General features: G+C 44.5%; 1 protein-coding gene across 2 annotated transcripts in view; it reads left to right on the top strand.

Annotated features, from left to right (window-relative positions):
- Nucleotides 1-7560, top strand: part of LOC121538870 (cyclin-J-like) — a 42083-nt gene extending 34523 nt beyond the window's left edge. For both annotated transcript variants that reach the window (XM_045206753.1, XM_045206750.1), the window contains exons 5-6: nucleotides 2-161; nucleotides 4792-7560. In XM_045206753.1, the coding sequence (XP_045062688.1) occupies nucleotides 2-161; nucleotides 4792-5329 (698 nt within the window). In that variant the 3' untranslated portion in view covers nucleotides 5330-7560. The remainder of the gene's footprint in view (nucleotide 1; nucleotides 162-4791) is intronic.
- The last annotated feature ends 18400 nt before the right edge of the window (nucleotides 7561-25960 follow it).

Below are 25960 nucleotides of genomic sequence, written 5' to 3'. Positions count from 1 at the left end.
GACCATGCATTCCTGAGTTTCCGTCCGTCTCAGGTGGCGGCGGCATGCGTAGCGGCGTCTCGTATCTGTCTCCAGATTTCTCCTAGCTGGACCACGTCTCTACACCTACTGACTGGATACACCTGGGAGCACCTCACACACTGCATCAAACTCATGCTGCTGTAAGTCTCTCTCTGTCACACACACACACACACACACACACACACACACACACACACACACCTGGGAGCACCTCACACACTGCATCAAACTCATGCTGCTGTAAGTCTCTCACTCACTCACACACCTGGGAGCACCTCACACACTGCATCAAACTCATGCTGCTGTAAGTCTCTCTCTGTCACACACACACACACACCACCTGGGAGCACCTCACACACTGCATCAAACTCATGCTGCTGTAAGTCTCTCACTCACTCACACACCTGGGAGCACCTCACACACTGCATCAAACTCATGCTGCTGTAAGTCTCTCTCTGTCACTCACACACACACACACCTGGGAGCACCTCACACACTGCATCAAACTCATGCTGCTGTAAGTCTCTCTCTGTCACTCACACACACACACACCTGGGAGCACCTCACACACTGCATCAAACTCATGCTGCTGTAAGTCTCTCTCTGTCACTCACACACACACACACACACACACACACACACACACACACACACACACACACACACACCTGGGAGCACCTCACACAGTGCATCAAACTCATGCTGCTGTAAGTCTCTCTCTGTCACTCACACACACACACACACACACACACACACACACACACACACACACACACACACCTGGGAGCACCTCACACACTGCATCAAACTCATGCTGCTGTAAGTCTCTCTCTGTCACTCACTCACTCACACACACACACACACACACACACACACACACCTGGGAGCACCTCACACACTGCATCAAACTCATGCTGCTGTAAGTCTCTCTCTGTCACTCACACACACACACACACACACACACACACACACACACACACACACACACACACACACAACCTGGGAGCACCTCACACAGTGCATCAAACTCATGCTGCTGTAAGTCTCTCTCTGTCACTCACTCACTCACACACACACACACACACACACACACACCCTGGGAGCACCTCACACAGTGCATCAAACTCATGCTGCTGTAAGTCTCTCTCTGTCACTCACACACACACACACACACACACACACACACACACACACACACCTGGGAGCACCTCACCCAGTGCATCAAACTCATGCTGCTGTAAGTCTCTCTCTGTCACTCACACACACACACACACACACACACACACACACACACCTGGGAGCACCTCACACACTGCATCAAACTCATGCTGCTGTAAGTCTCTCTCTGTCACTCACACACACACACACACACACACACACACACACTGGGAGCACCTCACACACTGCATCAAACTCATGCTGCTGTAAGTCTCTCTCTGTCACTCACACACACACACACACACACACACACACACACCTGGGAGCACCTCACACACTGCATCAAACTCATGCTGCTGTAAGTCTCTCTCTGTCACTCACACACACACACACACACACACACACACACACACACACACACCTGGGAGCACCTCACACACTGCATCAAACTCATGCTGCTGTAAGTCTCTCTCTGTCACTCACACACACACACACCTGGGAGCACCTCACACACTGCATCAAACTCATGCTGCTGTAAGTCTCTCTCTGTCACTCACACTCACACACACACACACACACACACACACACACACACACACACACCTGGGAGCACCTCACACACTGCATCAAACTCATGCTGCTGTAAGTCTCTCTCTCACTCACACACACACACACCTGGGAGCACCTCACACACTGCATCAAACTCATGCTGCTGTAAGTCTCTCTCTGTCACTCACACTCACACACACACACACACACACACACACACACACACACACACCTGGGAGCACCTCACACAGTGCATCAAACTCATGCTGCTGTAAGTCTCTCTCTGTCACACACACACACACACACACACACACACACACACACACACACACACACACCTGGGAGCACCTCACACAGTGCATCAAACTCATGCTGCTGTAAGTCTCTCTCTGTCACTCACTCACTCACACACACACACACACACACACACACACACCTGGGAGCACCTCACACAGTGCATCAAACTCATGCTGCTGTAAGTCTCTCTCTGTCACACACACACACACACACACACACACACACACACCTGGGAGCACCTCACACAGTGCATCAAACTCATGCTGCTGTAAGTCTCTCTCTGTCACACACACTCACTCACTCACACACACACACACACACACACACACACACACCTGGGAGCACCTCACACAGTGCATCAAACTCATGCTGCTGTAAGTCTCTCTCTGTCACTCACTCACTCACAACACACACACACACACACACACACACACCTGGGAGCACCTCACACAGTGCATCAAACTCATGCTGCTGTAAGTCTCTCTCTGTCACACACACACACACACACACACACACACACACACACACACCTGGGAGCACCTCACACAGTGCATCAAACTCATGCTGCTGTAAGTCTCTCTCTGTCACACACACACACACACACACACACACACACACACACCTGGGAGCACCTCACACAGTGCATCAAACTCATGCTGCTGTAAGTCTCTCTCTGTCACACACACACACACACACACACACACACACACACACACACACACACACACTGGGAGCACCTCACACACTGCATCAAACTCATGCTGCTGTAAGTCTCTCTCTGTCACTCACACACACACACACACACACACACACACACACACACACACACACACACACACACACACACACCTGGGAGCACCTCACACAGTGCATCAAACTCATGCTGCTGTAAGTCTCTCTCTGTCACTCACACACACACACACCTGGGAGCACCTCACACACTGCATCAAACTCATGCTGCTGTAAGTCTCTCTCTGTCACTCACACACACACACACACACACACACACACACACACACACACACACCTGGGAGCACCTCACCCAGTGCATCAAACTCATGCTGCTGTAAGTCTCTCTCTGTCACTCACACACACACACACACACACACCTGGGAGCACCTCACCCAGTGCATCAAACTCATGCTGCTGTAAGTCTCTCTCTGTCACTCACACACACACACACACACACACACACACACACACACACACACACCTGGGAGCACCTCACACAGTGCATCAAACTCATGCTGCTGTAAGTCTCTCTCTGTCACTCACTCACTCACACACACACACACACACACACACACACACACACCTGGGAGCACCTCACACAGTGCATCAAACTCATGCTGCTGTAAGTCTCTCTCTGTCACTCACTCACACACACACACACACACACACACACACACACACACACCTGGGAGCACCTCACACAGTGCATCAAACTCATGCTGCTGTAAGTCTCTCTCTGTCACACACACACACACACACACACACACACACACACACACACACACACACACACACACACACACACCTGGGAGCACCTCACACAGTGCATCAAACTCATGCTGCTGTAAGTCTCTCTCTGTCACTCACACACACACACACACACACACACACACACACACACACACCTGGGAGCGCCTCACACAGTGCATCAAACTCATGCTGCTGTAAGTCTCTCTCTGTCACTCACTCACACACACACACACACACACACACACACACACACACACACACACACACACACACACACTGGGAGCACCTCACCCAGTGCATCAAACTCATGCTGCTGTAAGTCTCTCTCTGTCACTCACACACACACACACACACACACACACACACACACACACACACACACACACACACACACACACACACACACACACACACACACACACCTGGGAGCACCTCACCCAGTGCATCAAACTCATGCTGCTGTAAGTCTCTCTCTGTCACTCACACACACACACACACACACACACACACACACACACACACACCTGGGAGCACCTCACCCAGTGCATCAAACTCATGCTGCTGTAAGTCTCTCTCTGTCACTCACACACACACACACACACACACACACACACACACACCTGGGAGCACCTCACCCAGTGCATCAAACTCATGCTGCTGTAAGTCTCTCTCTGTCATTCACTCACTCACACACACACACACACACACACACACACACACACACACACACACACACACACCTGGGAGCACCTCACCCAGTGCATCAAACTCATGCTGCTGTAAGTCTCTCTCTGTCATTCACTCACTCACACACTCACTCACACACACACACACACACACACACACACACACACACACACACACACACACCTGGGAGCACCTCACACAGTGCATCAAACTCATGCTGCTGTAAGTCTCTCTCTGTCACTCACTCACTCACTCACACACACACACACACACACACACACACACACACACACACACACACACACACACACACACACACACACACACACACACACACACACCTGGGAGCACCTCACACAGTGCATCAAACTCATGCTGCATTGTCTCTCTCACACAGAGCAGACACACACACCTGAGTGCAATTGCATGCTTGTATGCACAGACATACTCGTATGCATTTGACCGAGCCAAACTCCATGCTAATTCTCTCATTGCTCACGTAGGTTAACTGTAAAAACATGACAATCCACTGTCTGCTTTCTCAGATAATAACAAATGTCTTGTTCTACCTCCCGTCTCTCCCCCTCTTCTCCACAGTGCCCATGACAGTGATGTGAAGGAGGCCAACAAACCCAAATCCACCCCTCCGTTGTCTCGTTCCTCCTCTCTCCAGTCCCACCCTCCTCCCTCTCACCTCTCCCCGGTCCCAGCCATCCAGAGACCAGCTACCTCCTCCACCTCCACCTCCCAGCAGCTCCTCTTCCAGCCCGGCCCAGTGGGCTTCCCACACCTCTCCCAGCACTCCCCCTCCCTGTCCCAGCTCCACGCGCTAGCGGACTCCCAGGCTTTGGAGCCTGCTGGGGTCAACATGTCCCAGGACTTCCTCCAGAGCCACAGGATGGGGCTGCTCACTGGGGCCACCACCATGACCTCCACAGCAAGGGCCTTCCCCTCCTATCCTAGCCTGACTTCGGGGCTCCAGCCTGGGGCTCGGGTGGCACCGCTGGCCTTGCAGGGCCCCATCTCCATACAGGTAGCCTTGGCAGCGGAGCCGCGACACTGCCTCAGCATGGCCTACAGCGGGGGGTACCTGGGGGGCGTGGGCTTCACGGCAGCGGGCTGCTTCGACAGGTGACGCCAGGAGACGGAGGAGAGGATGAACAGCAAACCACCCCGAGCCAGGGACAGGGAGCGCTGCACTCCTCTTCCATCACTTCTTCCTCCTCCTCTCCGCTCCCTGGCGGACCTCCTCTCTCTCTCCGTCAGCACCCCGTCCCCCTCCTCGGCCGCCCCCCGCCCCGCTCCCCCCACCCTCAGACAGAGACGGAGAGAAAGACTGCTCAAACGCAAGCAAAGGTCAAAGGGCACCGATGACCCCGTGGAGGTCATCACACTGACATGACACCTGATGTCACTGACTTGATGTTGAACACTGTGTTCCGATCACGTCACAGGAACATGATGCCAAGGCAGTAGCATTAACACTGTAGAATAGTCACCGTATGTCCCTGGTTGAGAGACTGTTGTTATCACTGTGAACCAGAGGCTATGCAGCATGATTCCTCCTCAGTGCATCCTGTGTGTTGGCTGTCTGTGAATTCAGCTGGTTGAAGATTAAGTGCTGCTGGATCGCTCTCACTGTAATCCAAAAAATATTAACTCAACTGAAGAGGAGAAATGGATCAGTAAAGTGACACCTTGAGCTGCTGACTTGGGAACAGTGGTATGAAGTGTTATAAGTAGACATACCAGTGAGTTGAGGCTATGTCACTTGCTATGTCAGTATATAAAGGCTTTATGACTTTTATGCCAGTGAATAAAGGGATTATGTCACTTAAGTGCTACAGGGGTCCTCTGAGAATTCCTACCCATAATCCTCTCTGGATGGGGAGGGGAGGCCACAGAGTTCATTGTTCTGTCACAGCAGGGGAAATCCACAGTTAACATACCTATCATGTTTCTCTCCTTCCATCTTCCCTCCTTGAGAGAGAGATTCTAATTCTATGCTTGGAACTTTGAAGTGTACATAATAAAATGTAGCTGCCTTCTGCGTGAGTTGAAGACTAGTCTTGTTTCCATGAACCACAGTGTATATCAGGGACTTGATGTAACAGATTACTTGAATACGATGCCATTGAAACGTGCCGTAGCTTTTTATTTATATTGACATTTGTTAGTTGTTGCTTTATTTTCTATTCCTTGGTGGTTTATTTTCTATTCCTTGGTTAAGTTAGTTTTTTTTTTATACCAGCGTGAAACACATTGTTTATTTTTTAATTAACATATTTTTTTGCCTTGTATAGCTACTGAATATTCAGGCTCAGGTTGTTAGGCTGAGGTTACCCAATCAGCTGCCGTCTTACTCTGTGCTGTTGAGTGTGCTTTAAGTAGATGCTAGCATGGCACCCAGGAGGGTTTCTCACGTCTCTACGTCTCTCAGAGGAAGAGGACCTGCCTTTTAAATAATATACCAAGATATATAAACACAGTACGTTTTCATCCTGGTGGAATCCGTGACCTTGCGGACGATGAAACACACAGCCCATCTGCAGCTTGTCATCACTAATTGCTTCCCACATTTCCAGCGCTGCGTTTCCCAAACGTCCACTTCCTGTTGGAACGCTGGAACGTAAACACGTCCAGATTCCCCGTCTGGGTCACAGGCGGTCTCGCTGGTTACTGTGGCGATGGCTGAAAATCTAAATCAGGGGCTCACTCAGAAGAATGTTAAGATAGAAATGTGCTGTTTTAGATCAGCTATGGGTATCTTGTGTAGAGCAGGGAATAATGGAAGCTCTATAAATCACATTTCTATCTGCAACAGTGTTAACTTCTGGTCCTTTTCTCTGTCGGTATCCTTTTTGAATGTGTATATTTGACTATGGTTGTACCTCGTCCCCAGCAGTTTTCAGACTTGGAACTATGCTGTTCCTACTAAGGCTGTGTTCTGGTTCTCAGAACATGTATGTTCTGATTCTCAATGTTCTAGGCTTAGATATCAGAGTATTTCATTGAACACTGTATGAAGCCTTCTTAAGCAAGATATCTGGCAAGCATCTGAAATGTGTGTCTAAACTTTTATAGCATAAACATAACTTACTGTAGTCTAGATAGTATTTTACTACAAATGGAATGAAGGGCTTTGTAGACTACTGTATGTTGTTACTAGCAACCAAATGCATCTTCCTGACTGATCTCTTCTGAACTATGTTAATCCCACTCACTGTACGGTCATCACTACTTTTTATAGACACAAGGATTCTGCCTTTTTAACTTTGTACAGTTTGTTGTTTTACATTCCTATTATTTTAAGTGGATTTTATTTACTCCTGTTCTTCCTGTGTTAATAAAGATGGATGCAGTCGGTGTGGAGTACTGGGTCATATTCATTAGGCACCAAACGGAAGAAGACTGACAAACAGGGAGGGACTACATGAGCTTGTCCAATAAGAAAGCTTGTTTTCTGTTGCAAAACATTTTTGCTACGGTGTGACATTTTTGAATACGACTGTTTTAGATAAAGAACTCGCTCTTCCCTCACTAAAAAGCTACTTCTCACTGAGGTCTCGAGGTGCAATATGTTTTTTGTTGGTAGAACCATAGCATTAGAATGTTGTGTTCTGTTTATATGGCTAGAACTCTTCTCTCACAGCCATCACTGTCTAGCTCTCACCACTGGTGCATCTTTTATAACTTATTCCTAGACATTATTGTGTGATTTGACTCAACCTTGATCCTTGCTGCCAGAAAGCAGAGAGCTCTGAACACTATGACGATGTTGCAAATTGCAGCCTTGACTGGCGTACAGTACGTATTGCTATAGCGATACTGTGCATTCTTTCTATGTACACAGAACTGTGCTGATAGCAAACAACCACACTACTTGTCCAATGAAATGACACCAGAAATGTCCCACTATTTTTGTAAGGGTGTTTTTGTAGTCTTTGTTAATGTGACACGGAAAGATAAAGGGGTTTCTTTTATCAGATGAGCCATTGAAATAAACAAAAATGAACTGAGTATCTTCACTGAGTCCGCGTGTTCTTTTGTTTGACGATATTTAGGCTATTGATTATCGTTTACAAGTTATTGTATGGCATGAAATATGGGCACGGCCTTCCTGAAACAATTATGTGTCCCAAATGGCAACCTAGTGCCTATATGGCTCTGGTCAAAAGAAATGCACTATATAGGGTGTCATTTGGGCAACACTCAATATCTTACACCAATCCAGTCATGTCAGGTCATCGACATGTTTCATTGAAGAGGGGAAACATTCAACAATGATACATTTTCACATTATTCAAACAGGACATTTGCCTAGCTCAGGGTTTCCCTAAGGTTGGTCCTGGGGCCCCCGGGGTGCACGTTTTGTTCTTTGCCCTAGCACTACACAGCTGATTTAAACAACCAACTCATTATCAAGCTTTGATTATTTGAATCAGCTGTGTAGGGCAAAAACCTAAACGGGGGGCCCAGGACCGAAACCCTGGTCTAGCTGACTGAAACTGAGGGGGAAGAATATGAAAAGTATTTCTGGTATCAACTCCTATTCAGCCCTCATACTCCACCCCCTCGTCTCATTCACAGTGGTCTATGTTCTAAGACATCCTGCCATAGAGGCCTATTCATCACTCCCTATCAGGCAAGAGTGTGTTGTGAATATGAACTCACATTTAGCACACACTCTTGTCACACAGTGAAACACATTACCATCCAATTCATTCCTTCCAAAATAATTGTGCAATGTAAAAATTCACATCTACTATAGCTTCCAATGGGATCACTGGATTATCACTGGAGGATGATGTAGTGAGGTCAAGTAGCAGGAGACACCAGCCGCACAGACCATCTGTAGAGACTAGTGAAGACACCGGCCACACAGACCATCTGTAGAGACTAGTGAAGACACCAGCCACACAGACCATCTGTAGAGACTAGTGAAGACACCAGCCGCACAGACCATCTGTAGAGACTAGTGAAGACACCAGCCACACAGACCATCTGTAGAGACTAGTGAAGACACCAGCCACACAGACCATCTGTAGAGACTAGTGAAGACACCGGCCACACAGACCATCTGTAGAGACTAGTGAAGACACCAGCCGCACAGACCATCTGTAGAGACTAGTGAAGACACCAGCCACACAGACCATCTGTAGAGACTAGTGAAGACACCAGCCACACAGACCATCTGTAGAGACTAGTGAAGTGGGGATCGGAGAAGCAGGGTGGGATGTGAAAAATTGTGAACATAAAAAAAAGAACTATCAAAATTACCTCCATGCTCTTTCAGTTATCCCAGCCTTCGATAGTTCTGTTGGAGGATATGGTAGTCAGGTCAAATAGTCCCTCTGTAGGGAGTGCAGTGGGGGTTATGGTGGGGTGGGGTGGGCTTGGCGTAAGAGTCAGCAATGGACCATTCTCTCCAGGCTTTGTTTGTGAAGCTAAGATGTAGGGTGGCCGGCTTCCTTTTAATTTGTCTGTTGATGGAAAGGTGTGTGTGTGTGTGCGTGTGTGTGTGTGTGTGTGTGGTATTCATGGTGGGGACTCCTCACCTTGCTATTGTCTTCATGGGGTGGTGTGTGTCTGTGTCCACATGCTAATGAGGAATTTACTGGGGCTTCTTCAAGACAAACTGGGCAGGATCAGATTAATGTATTGTCCCAGGGATTAAATGTATTTTAAAGTTAAACCATAAATGACTATTTAGACTACTAGGCCTGTATTCCTTTAGAATTCATTCTCCATTTTAGGCCTGGATAAATGACAAATGTCATGATTTAAATCCCCTCCAACATTGACTATTAACATTAATGTAAACATTTTTTTGATAATTCTGTGACTGTCCAGTTCATAAAACCAGCAACTCGTGTAGAGTGGCCAAGCCTTTGGTGCGACCAGGGTTGGGTATATTACTTTTTAAATGTAATCCGTTACGGTTACTAGTTAGGCCTACCTGTCCAAAATTGTAATCAGGAGAGTAATTTTTGGATTACCCAAAATTAGTAACGTAATCTCATTACTTTCATACCCAGCCATCACCTGTGTCTCAAGACATCGCAAGACGCCTTGAGACGTTTCTTGAGACATTGCTGTTTTGAAGACGTGTCTTAAGACACATTTCTAAGATGTGTATTGAGACACAATTTGTGTCTCAAGACACCCAATGCCATTTTGTGCCATGTCTTGAAGACATGCAATGCAATGCTATGGGACGTCTCAAGACACTATTGTTATTTAGTCAGCACCTGACAACATTTTATGTACAGTACCAGTCAAAAGTTTGGACACCTACTCATTCCAAGGTTTTTCTTTTTTTTAAACTATTTTCTACATTGTAGAATAATAGTGAAGACATCAAAACTATGAAATAACACATATGGAATCATGTAGTAACCAAAAAAGTGTTAAACAAATCAAAATATATTTTATATTTGAGATTCTTCAAAGTAGCCACCCTTGACTGTGGAGGCCAGGTCATCTGAAGCAGCACTCCATCACTCTCCTTCTTGGTCAAATAGCCCACAGCCTGGAGGTGTGTTGGGTCATTGTCCTGTTGAAAAACAAATGATAGTCCCACTAAGCGCAAACCAGATGGGATGGCGTAATGCTACAGAATGCTGTGGTAGCCATGCTGGTTAAGTGTGCCTTGAATTCTAAATACATCACAGACAGTGTCACCAGCAAAGCACCCCCAAACCATCACACCTCCTCCTCCATGCTTCACGGTGGGAACCACACATGCAGAGATCATCCGTTCACCTACTCTGTGTCTCACAAAGACACGGCGGTTGGAACCAAAAATCTCAAATTTGGACTCATCAGACCAAAGGACAGATTTCCACCAATCCATTGCTCGTGTTTCTTGGCCCAAGCAAGTCTCTTCTTCTTATTGGTGTCCTTTAGTAGTGGTTTCTTTGCAGCAATTCGACCATGAAGGCCTGATTCACACAGTCTCCTCTGAACAGTTGATGTTGAGATGTGTCTGTTACTTGAACTCTGTGAAGCATTTATTTGGGCTGCAATTTCTGAGGCTGGTAACTCTAATTAACTTACCCTCTGCAGCAGAGGTAACTCTGGGTCTTCCACTCCTGTGGCGGTCCTCATGAGAGCCAATTTCATCATAGCGCTTGATGGTTTTTGCGACTGCACTTGAAGAAACTTTCAAAGTTCTTGGAATTTTCCAGATTGACTGACCATGTCTTAAAGGAATGATGGACTGTAGGCTGTGGGCTATTTGACCAAGAAGGAGAGTGATGGAGTGCTGCTTCAGATGACCTGGCCTCCACAGTCAAGGGTGGCTACTTTGAAGAATCTCAAATATAAAATATATTTTGATTTGTTTAACACTTTTTTGGTTACTACATGATTCCATATGTGTTATTTCATGGTTTTGATGTCTTCACTATTATTCTACAATGTAGAAAATAGTAAAAAAATAAAGACAAACCCTTGAATGAGTAGGTGTGTCCAAACTTTTGACTGGTACTATATATTATTGAATAATAATAATAAAACAATATTCAAGTATTTTTATTATATAACATATTTTTCATTTAAATAAAAAATAAAATGATGAAAACCTCTGATTGAGAGAGAGAGAGAGAGAGAGAGAGAGAGAGAGAGAGAGAGAGAGAGAGAGAGAGAGAGAGAGAGAGAGACAGAGAGAGAGAGAGAGAGAGACAGAGAGAGACAGAGAGAGAGAGAGACCTGACTCCAGAGAAGACTGCCTAGAGAGACTATCTCTCTGGTTAGACAGCCTCATGTGCAGCCTTCCCAGTGTCCAGGCCACTCTTTTACATTTTAATTAATGTATACACTCACTACCTGTAAGTCGCTCTGGATAAGAGCGTCTGCTAAATGACAAAAATGTAAAATGTAATTCAAAACATTATCACAAAAGGCAAACAAAACATAATTAAAATACATGTGAGGATCACTCTGGCCTGCACTCATATTCCTGTTCATAAAGTTTGGAACTTTGGAATGTTCAACATATCAAATTCACAGAACATTCTTTAGTCAACTGACAGTTGATGCAAGACTCAAAACAACAGTCTGTCAAACCTGGAGGATTTACAATCAGATGTTCAACTTGACGTAAGCAAGCAAAGCATTTGAATGTATACTGAACAAAAATATAAAACGCAACATGCAACAATTTCAACGATTTTACTGTGTTACAGTTCATATAAAGGAAATCAGTCAATTGAAATAAATTCATTAGGCCCTAATCTATGGATTTCACATGACTGGGCAGGGGCGAAGCCATGGGTGGGCCTGGGAGGTCATACGCCCACCTACTGGGGAGCCAGGCCCAGCCAATCAGAATGGGTTTTTCCCCACAAAAGGGCTTTATTACAGTCAGAAATACTCCTCAGTTTCATCAGCTGTCCGGGTGGCTGGTCTCAGACGATCCCGCAGGTGAAGAAGCCGGATGTGGAGGTCCTTGGCTGGCGTGGTTACACGTGGTCTGTGGTTGTGAGGCCGGTTGGACGTATTGCCAAATTCTCTTAACACGACATTGTTAGAGAAATGAACATTCAGTTCTCTGGCAACAGTTCTTGTGGACATTCCTGTAGTCAGCATGCCAATTGCACGCTCCCTCAAAACTTGAGACATCTGTGGCATTGTGTTGTGAGAAATAAGCTTTTTGTGCATATGGAACATTTCTGGGATCTTTTATTTAAAATCATAAAACATGGGACCAACACTTTTTCATGTTGCGTTTATATTTTTGTTCAGTATATAATGTATGCTAGTCCAGAATAATATTATGTCAATATTAAGAAATATGTTGTTGACATCTTGTTTTAGCACTGCAACAATTTATATTGAAGACTCTGTTTAGCTAGCTAACGACTGTCATTAGCTTAGCTAAATTAGCTAAATCCAGGTTGTTACATTGTTTCAGTTGCCTATGGAGTCCTTCAGACATCAGACAGAGGGGAAGGGATCATGTCAAATTTTTCAACTTCAATGATATCTCAGCCCGATCACCACCTTCGTTTTAAACGAACTGCAAAAATCTCTGAAGCTGGAGACACTTATCTCCCTCACTATCTTTAAGTATCAGTTGTCAGAGCAGCTTACCGATCACTGCACCTGTACACAGCCCATCTGTAATTAGCCCACCCAACTACCTCATCCACATATTGTTATTTACATTGTTATTTATTTTGCTCATTTGCACCCCAGTATCTCTATTTGCACATCATCTTCTGCACATCTATCACTCCAGTGTTAATACTAAATTGTAATTATTTTGCACTATGGCCTATTTATTGCCTTACCTCCATAACTTACTACATTTGCACACACTGTATATAGATTTTCTATTGTGTTATTGACTACGTTTTGTTTATTCCATATGTAACTCTGTGTTGTTGTTGTTTTTATCGCACTGCTTTGCTTTATCTTGGCCAGGTCGCAGTTGTAAATGAGAACTTGTTCTCAACTGGCTTACCTGGTTAAATAAAGGTTAAAAAAAATTGTTTTTCATGAAATTGGATGATATTTGGATGAAACCAGATCAAAGTATTTCATTTCATTTTCATTTTAGTCATTTAGCAGACACTCTTATCCAGAGCGACTTACAGTTAGTGAGTGCATACATTATTTTTTTTATATTTCATACTGGCCCCCCGTGGGAATCGAACCCACAACCCTGGCGTTGCAAACGCCACGCTCTACCAACTGAGCTACATCCCTGCTGGCCATTCCCTCCCCTACCCTGGACGACGCTGGGCCAATTGTACGCCGCCCCATGGGTCTCCAGGTCGCGGCCGGCTACGACAGAGCCTGGATTCGAACCAGGATCTCTAGTGGCACAGCTACTACATTGGGGAGGGGACCAGTAACTTTATGATCAAACTTTATCAATGTAGAAGCAACAGTCATTTTTCATACTTTGGTCATCATACTTGTGGCGCAGTGGTCTAGTATGATGACCAAAGTATGAAAAATGACTGTTGCTTCTACATTGATAAAGTTTGATCATAAAGTTACTGGTCCCCTCCCCAATGTCAAACACTTGGATTCATTATTAAGGGGATAGGGTCACATTACCCGAACTCTCATTTTAATACACCAATGGCAACATGAAATTCTCTTACCTAATATAAATAAGTACAGCCTTGTAACCAACATCGGAGAAGGCTTGTTTGCAGAGGGGCGTGGTTTATATACAGTGGGGAAAAAAAGTATTCAGTCAGCCACCAATTGTGCAAGTTCTCCCACTTAAAAAGATGAGAGAGGCCTGTAATAGGTACACGTCAACTATGACAGACAAAATAAGAAAAAATGTGTAGGATTTTTAATGAATTTATTTGCAAATGATGGTGGAAAATAAGTATTTGGTCAATAACAAAAGTTTCTCAATACTTTGTTATATACCCTTTGTTGGCAATGACACAGGTCAAACGTTTTCACTCCTTCGTTGCCCGGGCGGTGTGTTTGGGATCATTGTCATGCTGAAAGACCCAGCCACGTTTCATCTTCAATGCCCTTGCTGATGGAAGGAGGCTTTCACTCAAAATCTCACGATACATGGCCCCATTCATTCTTTCCTTTACACGGATCAGTCGTCCTGGTCCCTTTGCAGAAAAACAGCCCCAAAGCATGATGTTTCCACCCCCATGCTTCACAGTAGGTATGGTGTTCTTTGGATGCAACTCAGCATTCTTTGTCCTCCAAACACGACGAGTTGAGTTTTTACCAAAAAGTTCTATTTTTGTTTCATCTGACCATATGACATTCTCCCAATCCTCTTCTGGATCATCCAAATGCACTCTAGCAAACTTCAGACGGGCCTGGACATGTACTGGCTTAAGCAGGGGGACACGTCTGGCACTGCAGGATTTGAGTCCCTGGCGGCGTAGTGTGTTACTGATGGTAGGCTTTGTTACTTTGGTCCCAGCTCTCTGCAGGTCATACATTTTGATCACTGTTCTTGTGATCATTTTGACCCCACGGGGTGAGATCTTGCGTGGAGCCCCAGATCGAGGGAGATTATCAGTGGTCTTGTATGTCTTCCATTTCCTAATAATTGCTCCCACAGTTGATTTCTTCAAACCAAGCTGCTTACCTATTGCAGATTCAGTCTTCCCAGCCTGGTGCAGGTCTACAATTTTGTTTCTGGTGTCCTTTGACAGCTCTTTGGTCTTGGCCATAGTGGAGTTTGGAGTGTGACTGTTTGAGGTTGTGGACAGGTGTCTTTTATACTGATAACAAGTTCAAACAGGTGCCATTAATACAGGTAATGAGTGGAGGACAGAGGAGCCTCTTAAATAAGAAGTTACAGGTCTGTGAGAGCCAGAAATCTTGCTTGTTTGTAGGTGACCAAATACTTATTTTCCACCATAATCTGCAAATAAATTCATAAAAAATCCTACAATGTGATTTTCTGGATTTTTTTTTCTCAATTTGTCTGTCATAGTTGACGTGTACCTATGATGAAAATTACAGGCCTCTCTCATCTTTTTAAGTGGGAGAACTTGCACAATTGGTGGCTGACTAAATACTTTTTTCCCCCACTGTAGCTAGATAGCTACTCTACTTGTGCCAAAATTTGACTGTAGAGTGTCAGCAAATATAATTTAAAGTTTACACTATTCATCTATGGCAAAGATACTTATATGTTTCCCCTTTCATCTGTGTCTGGTGTTAGCTAGTTACTGGCTAGCTAGGTCTTCATCTGTGTCTGGTGTTAGCTAGTTACTGGCTAGCAAGGTCTTCATCTGTCTGGTTTTAGCTAGTTACTGGCTAGCTAGGTCTTCATCTGTCTGGTGTTAGCTAGTTACTGGCTAGCTAGGTCTTCATCTGTCTGGTGTTAGCTAGTTACTGGCTAGTGTTGATGTCACAAGTTTACTGGAGAACTGAGACCAAGTAGAGACTTTTGGACAGGGTGGATAATGGTATAATATAAGGCAGTTTATTCAGAGGTAAAGATATCTGGAATAGCGTGCACGGACTCGTTCGTCAAACTCGTAGGGAGCTATCTGAAGAGAGCCCCGAAACATTGTGTGCAGACATTTTATGCAATAAATGAAGTAGGTTGAATCTAGTAGTTCTGATCTTCTGATTGGTCCTGATGAGTTGGGCGAGGTCCCCTCCAGGCTAGTGTCACTGTTGCATTGGCTCTGAGTCGGGTTCTCTGTCTTCAAATGTTCAGCCTAAAAGAGGGGATTTTGTGTGTGTGTGTGTTAACAGTAATGATGTGTGTGTGTGTGTGTGTTTGTGTCAAGGCAGAACTCGTGAGTTGGAAGAACTGAGAGGCCTATGGCGTGGGTGTTGTCCTTGGCCACCTGCTGACAAGGCTGACAAGATAGGACCCTTTTGTCCATTGTTATTGGATAGGAACAGAACTTATAACCAGCTCCTGACCTAAATAGATCTTAGCACAACATTTTACTCAACATATCATATTCCATATTCACTATAACAAATATATTTACTACGACACTAGCTAGGTCTTCATCTGTCTGGTGTTAGCTAGTTACTGGCTAGCTAGGTCTTCATCTGTCTGGTGTTAGCTAGTTACTGGCTAGCTAGGTCTTCATCTGTCTGGTGTTAGCTAGTTACTGGCTAGCTAGGTCTTCATCTGTCTGGTGTTAGCTAGTTACTGGCTAGCTAGGTCTTCATTTGTGTCTGGTGTTAGCTAGTTACTGGCTAGCTAGGTCTTCATCTGTCTGGTGTTAGCTAGTTACTGGCTAGCTAGGTCTCCATCTGTCTGGTGTTAGCTAGTTACTGGCTAGCTAGGTCTTCATTTGTGTCTGGTGTTAGCTAGTTACTGGCTAGCTAGGTCTTCATCTGTGTCTGGTGTTAGCTAGGTACTGGCTAGCTAGGTCTTCATCTGTTTGGTGTTAGCTAGTTACTGGCTAGCTAGGTCTTCATTTGTGTCTGGTGTTAGCTAGTTACTGGCTAGCTAGGTCTTCATTTGTGTCTGGTGTTAGCTAGTTACTGGCTAGCTAGGTCTTCATCTGTCTGGTGTTAGCTAGTTACCGGCTAGCTAGATCTTCATCTGTCTGGTGTTAGCTAGTTACTGGCTAGCTAGGTCTTCATCTGTGTCTGGTGTTAGCTAGTTACTGGCTAGCTAGGTCTTCATCAGTCTGGTGTTAGCTAGTTACTGGCTAGCTAGGTCTTCATTTGTGTCTGGTGTTAGCTAGTTACTGGCTAGCTAGGTCTTCATCTGTGTCTGGTGTTAGCTAGTTACTGGCTAGCTAGGTCTTCATCTGTGTCTGGTGTTAGCTAGTTACTGGCTAGCTAGGTCTTCATCTGTGTCTGGTGTTAGCTAGTTACTGGCTAGCTAGGTCTTCAGCCAGCATGGAACAAAACGGGGGGAAGGGTCGTTCAAAAAACTCATCCGTCAGTGCTGCTCTGAACCGTATCACAAGAGACATGCCAAACGGGAAATGTATAAAGAAAAATGGACATCATTGATGCAATTTCAATGTTGTTTGAGTTGCCTTGTGTAACACCAAATTTGCTTGAGATTATTTTACTGCAACACTGCTCACTGCGTCCAAATTTCTTGACATAGGCATATCAAAGAGCTGTCAGTCAAGGCGAGCTCATGAACATAAACTCCCCACCCACTCAGCCTGCCTTTTCAAACTTCCTGGTAGTTAGTCATGAGAGAAAAAGTACCTGGTAGTTAGTCATGAGAGAAAAAGTACTTTCTCAAATCTTTTGCATTTTAGTCACTCAAAAGGCTGAGTGGGTGGGGAGGCTCAAAGGGCTGAGTGGGTGGGGAGGCTCAAAGGGATCTTACTAAACAGGTGAGACTGCAATTCTGGGATATCTTGTTCCGTTTAATTAAATAGAGAATACATCTACATGTTATGTCAAATATATCTCCAACATAAATGATAGAGAAATGTCTGGTGCATTTATGGATATTTTTTATTTTGTCTTATTGATCAGTGATGCCAACCTTACATGCTGCTGAGTAGATTGGATTTGTTTAGATTAACTGATGAGATAAATTATGACTATACATGAATCTGACATTTTTTTAAACATGTGGTTTGATAGTCATTGTGTAATGAACACGGCCTATTTCTCTTTTGTCAGGATACGAGGATGGAAGACGTCAGCAACTCAACTCAAAGTAAGCTGTCACCTAGCAAATACAAGTAAGAACACTGCATTGCAAAAAAGAACATAACACATGCAATGTTTATTTCTTCCCATGAGAAAAGACAGAGTGCTTAACTGATTCATTCTATTTTCAGACTGGGCCTATGATAAAGCTGGAGTCCTATCTGGTATCAAACATTAAGCCCTCATGGACTGTAGGGCTTTCTGCGTAAGGTGAGCTATTTATAATTGAAGTACAAGAACATAGCAGGATAGTTGTGTTTTTGTTATTGATGTTGATGTTGCTGTATTTATGATATGACAGCTACACTGAACAAAGACATAAACGCAACATGCAACAATTTCAAAGATTTTACTGAGTTACAGTTCATATAAGGAATATCAGTCAATTGAAATAAATTCATTAGGCCCATATCTATGGATTTCACGTGACTGGGAATACAGATATGCGTCTGTTGGTCACAGATACCTTAATAAAAAGGTAGGGCCGTGGATCAGAAAACCAGTCAGTATCTGGTGTGAGCACCATTTGCCTCATGCAGCGTGACACATCTCCTTCGCATAGAGATTATCAGGCTGTTGATTGTGGCCTGTGGAATGTTGTCCCGCTCCTCTTCAATGGCTATGCCAAGTTGCTGGATATTGGCGGGAACTGGAACACACTGTCGTACACGTCGATCCAGACGTCGATCCAGAGCATTCCAAACATGCTCAATGGGTGACGTCTAGTGAGTATGCAGGCCATGGAAGAACTGTGACGTTTTCAGCTTCCAGGAATTGTGTATAGATCCTTGCGACATGGGGCTGTGCATTATCATGCTGAAATATGAGGTGATGGCGGTGGATGAATGGTAAGACAATGGGTCTCAGGATCTCATCACGGTATCTCTGTGCATTCAAATTGCCATCAATTGTCCGTAGCCTATGCATGCCCATACCATAACCCCACCGTCACCATGGGGCACTCTGCTTCTTTGACATCAGCAAACCACTCTCCCACACGACACCATACACGCTCGATGTCTGCCTTCTGCCAGGTACAGTTGAAACCGGGATTAATCCGTGGGGCCCCGTGTAGCTCAGTTGGTAGAGCATGGCGTTTGCAACGCCAGGGTTGTGGGTTCGATTCCCACGGGGGGCCAGTATGAAAAATGTATGCACTCACTAACTGTAAGTCGCTCTGGATAAGAGCGTCTGTTAAATGACTGAAATGTAAAATGCAAATGCACACTTCTCCAGCGTGTTAGTGTCCATCGAAGGTGAGCATTTTCCCACTGAAGTCGGTTACGACGCCGGACTGCAGTCAGGTCAAGACCCTGGTGAGGACGACGAGCACGCAGATTAGCCTCCCTGAGCCTTTTTCCGACAGTTTGTGCAGAAATTCTTCAGTTGTGAAAACCCACAGTTTCATCAGTTGTCCGGGTGGCTGGTCTCAGATGATCCCGGAGATGATGAAGTTAGATGTGGAGGAGGTCCTGGGCTGGCGTGGTTACATGTGAGGCCGGTTGGACGTACTGCCAAATTCTCTAAAAATACGTTGGAGGCGGCTTAAGGTAGAGAAATGAACATTCAATTATCTGGCAACAGCTCTGGTGGATATTCCTGCAGTCAGCATGCCAATTGCACGCTCAATCAAAACTTGAGACATCTGTGGCATTGTGTTGTGTGACAAAACTGCAAATTTTAGAGTGGCCTTTTATTGTCCCCAGCACAAGGTGCACCTGTGTAATGATCATGCTTTTAATTAGCTTCTTGATATGCCACACCTGTCAGGTGGATGGATTATCTTGGCGAAAGGAGAAATGCTCACTAACAGGGATGTAAACAAATTTGTGCACAACATTTTAGAGAAATACGCTTTTTGTGCGTATGGATAATTTCTGGGATCTTTTATTTCAGCTCATGAAACATTGGACCAACACTTTACATGTTGCATTTATATTTTTGTTCAGTATAATTCATTTTTTCTTTCCTGTTATCATCATATCATAATGAAGCTTTGTATGTTTGTTCTCTGACTTACTTTTGTATTTGTCTTCAGATTTGACATCAAAACAATAAAGATGGGGTCCTCCAACATGCACCGGGAGGGCCCCAGGACCGCCAACATGTATTTATTAACAATCTCCATTAGTTCTTGCCAAGGCAGCAGCTACTCTTCCTGGGGTTTATTATGGATCCCCATTAGTTCCTGCCAAGGCAGCAGCTACTCTTCCTGGGGTCCAGCAACATTAAGGCAGTTATATACAATTACAAATATTACATTTCATAACACTTTTCACAACGCATTAAGTGTGTGCCCTCAGGCCACTACTGTGTAGAGTGAGTGTGTTATCATGTGTGTGTATGCATGTGTCTGTGTCTCTTCACAGTCCCCGCTGTTCCATAAGGTGTGTTTTTATCAGTTTTTTAAAATCTGATTCTACTGCTTGCATCAGTTACCTGATGTGGAATAGAGTTCCATGTAGTCATGGCTCTATGTACCCCACAGCAAGCCTGAAAGTGACCAGAATATGGGTATCTGTCTCAGGTGAGCTAAGTTATACTCTGTGGTACAGTGGTGCTAGTTTACATTGGTGGTACTGTATTCCATGTTTTACTGTAATGTTATATATGATATAGAGCAAACTCAATTGTGTTTCTTCTTCCTACAAAGAACCCCCAGATTTACTTGGAGGGAAACCTCTGAGACCACTTAACAGATGGGATCCTCTGTCAGGGTATGTATGAGGAGTTCATCGAAGAAGACTAGATCCTTGGGTTTTACCCCACTGATATCACAGAAACATTGATATTTTTCCACCACAAGTGTTTTTGGGCACCCCCAACTAGATCTACAGGTACACATGGGCCCTTCTGTGAACTTTGTGATGTCATGCGAACAAGCTGTTCTTCAGGAACAGATACCTACATTCTCATGTAGAGTCGTATCGCTGTAGTATCAATCACGACCGTCTATTCTACGAATCTGAATATTTTGTAAAATGTCCATCTATTCTACGAAGCTGTACATTAACATATCACATATATTGAGAAATAATTACATACTTAAAATGTGCTATTTGTATTTAACTGTTCTTATGTCCTTACTTTAGCACATCAGAGGTATGCTGCAGCAAGTGTTGATTAAGTTTTCTGTAAATAAATATGTTAAATTGTTTTAAACTGTTGTTTTGTCAAGTTTGTCCAAATCACTACAAGACAAACATGGAACCAATAAGTAAACAACTAAACCATAGAAATACGATTTATAGAAACTTGAAATGTCTTACTATTGATACATAAGACATATTGAGACCATCTATAGATGCATCTTAAAGATGTCTTGACTTTTTAAGACACGTCTTAAGACGTCTTCACTGACATGTCTTAAGACGTAGTGATGGCTGGGTATGTTCAGTTACTTTTGGATTACTTTCCCTTTAAGAGGCATTACGAAACATTTACATTGACATTTTAGTCATTTAGCAGACGCTCTTATCCAGAGCGACTTACAGTTAGTGCATACATTATTTTTTATACCCCCCGTGGGAATCGAACCCACAACCCTGGCGTTGCAAACGCCATGCTCTACCAACTGAGCTACATCCCTCCCGGCCATTCCCTCCCCTAACCTGGACAACGCTGGGCCAATTGTGCGCCACCCCATGGGTCTCCCGGTCGCGGCCAGTTACGACAGAGCCTGGATTTGAACCAGGATCTCTAGTGGCACAGCTAGCACTGCGATGCAGTGCCTTAGACCACTGCGCCACTCGGGAGACAGGAATCCATCAAACGCATTTGGTGTGTCATCATAGTGGTTTCTGACTTCTGAATTTGCTCAGGTGGAACAAACTTAAAACTTGCAAGTTTTTCAATGTTGAATTGAATGTCATTGAGAAAACAGAAAGTATAATGTATTTTTTCGCAAACATCTTTTCTGAATTTAAAAGTAATCAAATCTTTTTTTTCTTTTTTCTTTATCAGATCACGTTACTGATTACATGTAGTTCCGAAGTTGTTCGGAACATTTCAGACGACTCTTTGCCCTGAACGAGTACCTGAAGGAACTTTGCAACGACAAGAATGTCTCTTTTTGGGACAACTTTGATTTGCTGTGGGAGCAACCAGCACTTTTTAAAAGAGAGGGGATTCACCCTAACTGCAGGGGTTCCAGGATTATTTCCAGCAACATCGAACTGTTTTAGAGACTGACGGACAGGTTCTGGTAGCGCTCCAGTTCTCCCTGTCAGAATAAGCAACAGAGGACTTGGAAACCATATCAACTCCTTTAGAAATGTCACTATGGTTATTGTGAGTAACCTAATTTATGTTCCTTTAACTCCGCCTTCTAGTGAGGTTATACAAACTGTTATCTCCTACCTTTCTAATAGATTGGAGACTGTCAGAAAACATGGTTGTAACTTTAATAATTTGGTTGTTATTCCATTGGTTACCTCAAGACAGATGCCCCAGGGGCAGAGTGGCCCACACTCACTGAATATGGCATTTTTAAATGTTAGAGCAATCACAAGTAAAACCTTTCTCGTGAATGACCTTATTACTGAGCGCAAAATTGATTGCATGTATGGACTTTATCCAACATGTTACTGGCCCCACCCATAACCACAGCCATACTCTGGATCTGGTTATTACCAAGGGGCTTTCTATTGACATATCCTTTATTGTTGATGTTGCTTTATCTGATCACCACTGTGGATTCTTTACTACCTTGTTGCCCAAAGCACAGGGTAATACTGAACGCATTATTAAGAAACACTATCTTACCTCTGAAGTCGCTACAGATTTTATTGAGTGTATGAACAATACTCCACCACCTATTCTGTCTTCCTCTTGTTATGATTTAGTTGATAACTTTAATAGCAAATTAAGGGCAACCATTGATGCCATAGCTCCAGTAAAGTTGGAAAAGCCACATCCAAACGGAGAGCCCCTTGGAGTGAGGAAACTAATCAATGAAAGAGAAATTGCAGAAAGGCAGAGCGGAAGTGGAGAAAGTTGCAGGTCCATAATGATATTCTGAGAGAGCAACTTGGCATATATAACAAGGCAATTAGAAATGCCAGAAGGGCTCATTTTTCTAACTTGGTCAATATTAATCAGAATAATTGGAGAGTGCTCTTCTCGACCTTTGATGGCCTGATAAATCCTACCCACACAAACCTATGTAAACTTTCCTCCACATCTAAATGTGATGAGTTTGCGGCATATTTCAGAGATAAGATAAGCAACATTAGGCTGGGTATGAGTCAAGGCTAACCAGATAAGCAACATTAGGCTGGGTATGAGTCAAGGCTAACCAGATAAGCAACATTAGGCTGGGTATGAGTCAAGGCTAACCAGATAAGCAACATTAGGCTGGGTATGAGTCAAGGCTAACCAGATAAGCAACATTAGGCTGGGTATGAGTCAAGGCTAACCAGATAAGCAACATTAGGCTGGGTATGAGTCAAGGCTAACCAGATAAGCAACATTAGGCTGGGTATGAGTCAAGGCTAACCAGATAAGCAACATTAGGCTGGGTATGAGTCAAGGCTAACCAGATAAGCAACATTAGGCTGGGTATGAGTCAAGGCTAACCAGATAAGCAACATTAGGCTGGGTATGAGTCAAGGCTAACCAGATAAGCAACATTAGGCTGGGTATGAGTCAAGGCTAACCAGATAAGCAACATTAGGCTGGGTATGAGTCAAGGCTAACCAGATAAGCAACATTAGGCTGGGTATGAGTCAAGGCTAACCAGATAAGCAACATTAGGCTGGGTATGAGTCAAGGCTAACCAGATAAGCAACATTAGGCTGGGTATGAGTCAAGGCTAACCAGATAAGCAACATTAGGCTGGGTATGAGTCAAGGCTAACCAGATAAGCAACATTAGGCTGGGTATGAGTCAAGGCTAACCAGATAAGCAACATTAGGCTGGGTATGAGTCAAGGCTAACCAGATAAGCAACATTAGGCTGGGTATGAGTCAAGGCTAACCAGATAAGCAACATTAGGCTGGGTATGAGTCAACGCTAACCAGATAACCAACATTAGGCTGGGTATGAGTCAAGCAAGACCTGATGAGAAGTCTGATGATTTGTGCACTAGCCTACCACACAAAGGCACTATGGATTTCCCCTGGTTGAACAGACATGCTCAGGAAAGTAATATCACAACTTAAGCCTTCTACCTGCCTACTCGATCCTGTCCCCACCACCTTCTTCAAAACAGTTTTTAATTGCATATCTGAAAGCTATTGTTAATCACTCCCTGTTCACAGGCACTTTCCCCACTGCACTAAAAACTGCTCTGGTGAAACCCCTTCTGCAGAAAAGTAATCTAGATTCTTCAGCTCTTAGCAATTTTCGGCCAATCTCCAACCTTCCATTCTTAACCAAAATTCTGGAGAAATTGGTGTTCAAACAGCTAAATTATTTTTTACGTACCAACTGTATATTTTTCAAATTCCAATCTGGTTTTCGTACCCACCACAGCACTGAGACAGCCTTAGTTAAAGTGGTAAATGATCTTAGAGCCAACAGAGATGTCAAACAGCTCTCTGTCCTTGTACTCTTAGATTTAAGTGCTGCATTCGACACTGTTGACCATGATGTCCTTCTGGACCTCTCCGGTCCAGTTCTAAATTGGTTTGGGACCTATTTAACCAGTTGAGAATGTTTTGTCACCCTTGGTGAACATAACTCAGAGAAAATACATATCACATGGCGTTCCACAAGGTTCGATTTTGGGTCCAAGACTGTTCAGTTTATACACTGCTCAAAAAAATAAAGGGAACACTTAAACAACACAATGTAACTCCAAGTCAATCACACTTCTGTGAAATCAAACTGTCCACTTAGGAAGCAACACTGATTGACAATAAATGTCACATGCTGTTGTGCAAATGGAATAGACAACAGGTGGAAATTATAGGCAATTAGCAAGACACCCCCAATAAAGGACTGGTTTTGCAGGTGGTGACCACAGACCACTTTTCAGTTCCTATGCTTCCTGGCTGATGTTTTGGTCACTTTTGAATGCTGGCGGTGCTTTCACTCTAGTGGTAGCATGAGACGGAGTCTACAACCCACTCAAGTGGCTCAGGTAGTGCAGCTCATCCAGGATGGCACATCAGTGCGAGCTGTGGCAAGAAGGTTTGCTGTGTCTGTCAGCGTAGTGGCCAGAGCATGGCGGCGCTACCAGGAGACAGGCCAGTACATCAGGAGACGTGGAGGAGGCCAACAACCCAGCAGCAGGACTGCTACCTCCGCCTTTGTGCAAGGAGGAGCAGGAGGAGCACTGCCAGAGCCCTGCAAAATGACCTCCAGCAGGCCACAAATGTGCATTTGTCTGCTCAAACGGTCAGAAACAGACTCCATGAGGGTGGTATGAGGGCCCGACGTCCACAGGTGGGGGTTGTGCTTACAGCCCAACACCGTGCAGGACGTTTGGCATTTGCCAGAGAACACCAAGATTGGCAAATTCGCCACTGGCGCCCTGTGCTCTTCACAGATGAAAACGGGTTCACACTGAGCACGTGACAGACGTGACAGAGTCTGGAGACGCCGTGGAGAACGTTCTGCTGCCTGCAACATCCTCCAGCATGAGCGGTTTGGCGGTGGGTCAGTCATGGTGTGGGGTGGCATTTATTTGGGGGGCCGCACAGACCTCCATGTGCTC

This window comes from Coregonus clupeaformis, chromosome 3 (genome assembly GCF_020615455.1).
Source record: "Coregonus clupeaformis isolate EN_2021a chromosome 3, ASM2061545v1, whole genome shotgun sequence".
NCBI lineage: Eukaryota > Metazoa > Chordata > Actinopteri > Salmoniformes > Salmonidae > Coregonus > Coregonus clupeaformis.
The sequence above is the reverse complement of the archived record's forward strand: the minus strand, read 5'-3'. Positions and strand labels throughout refer to the sequence as shown.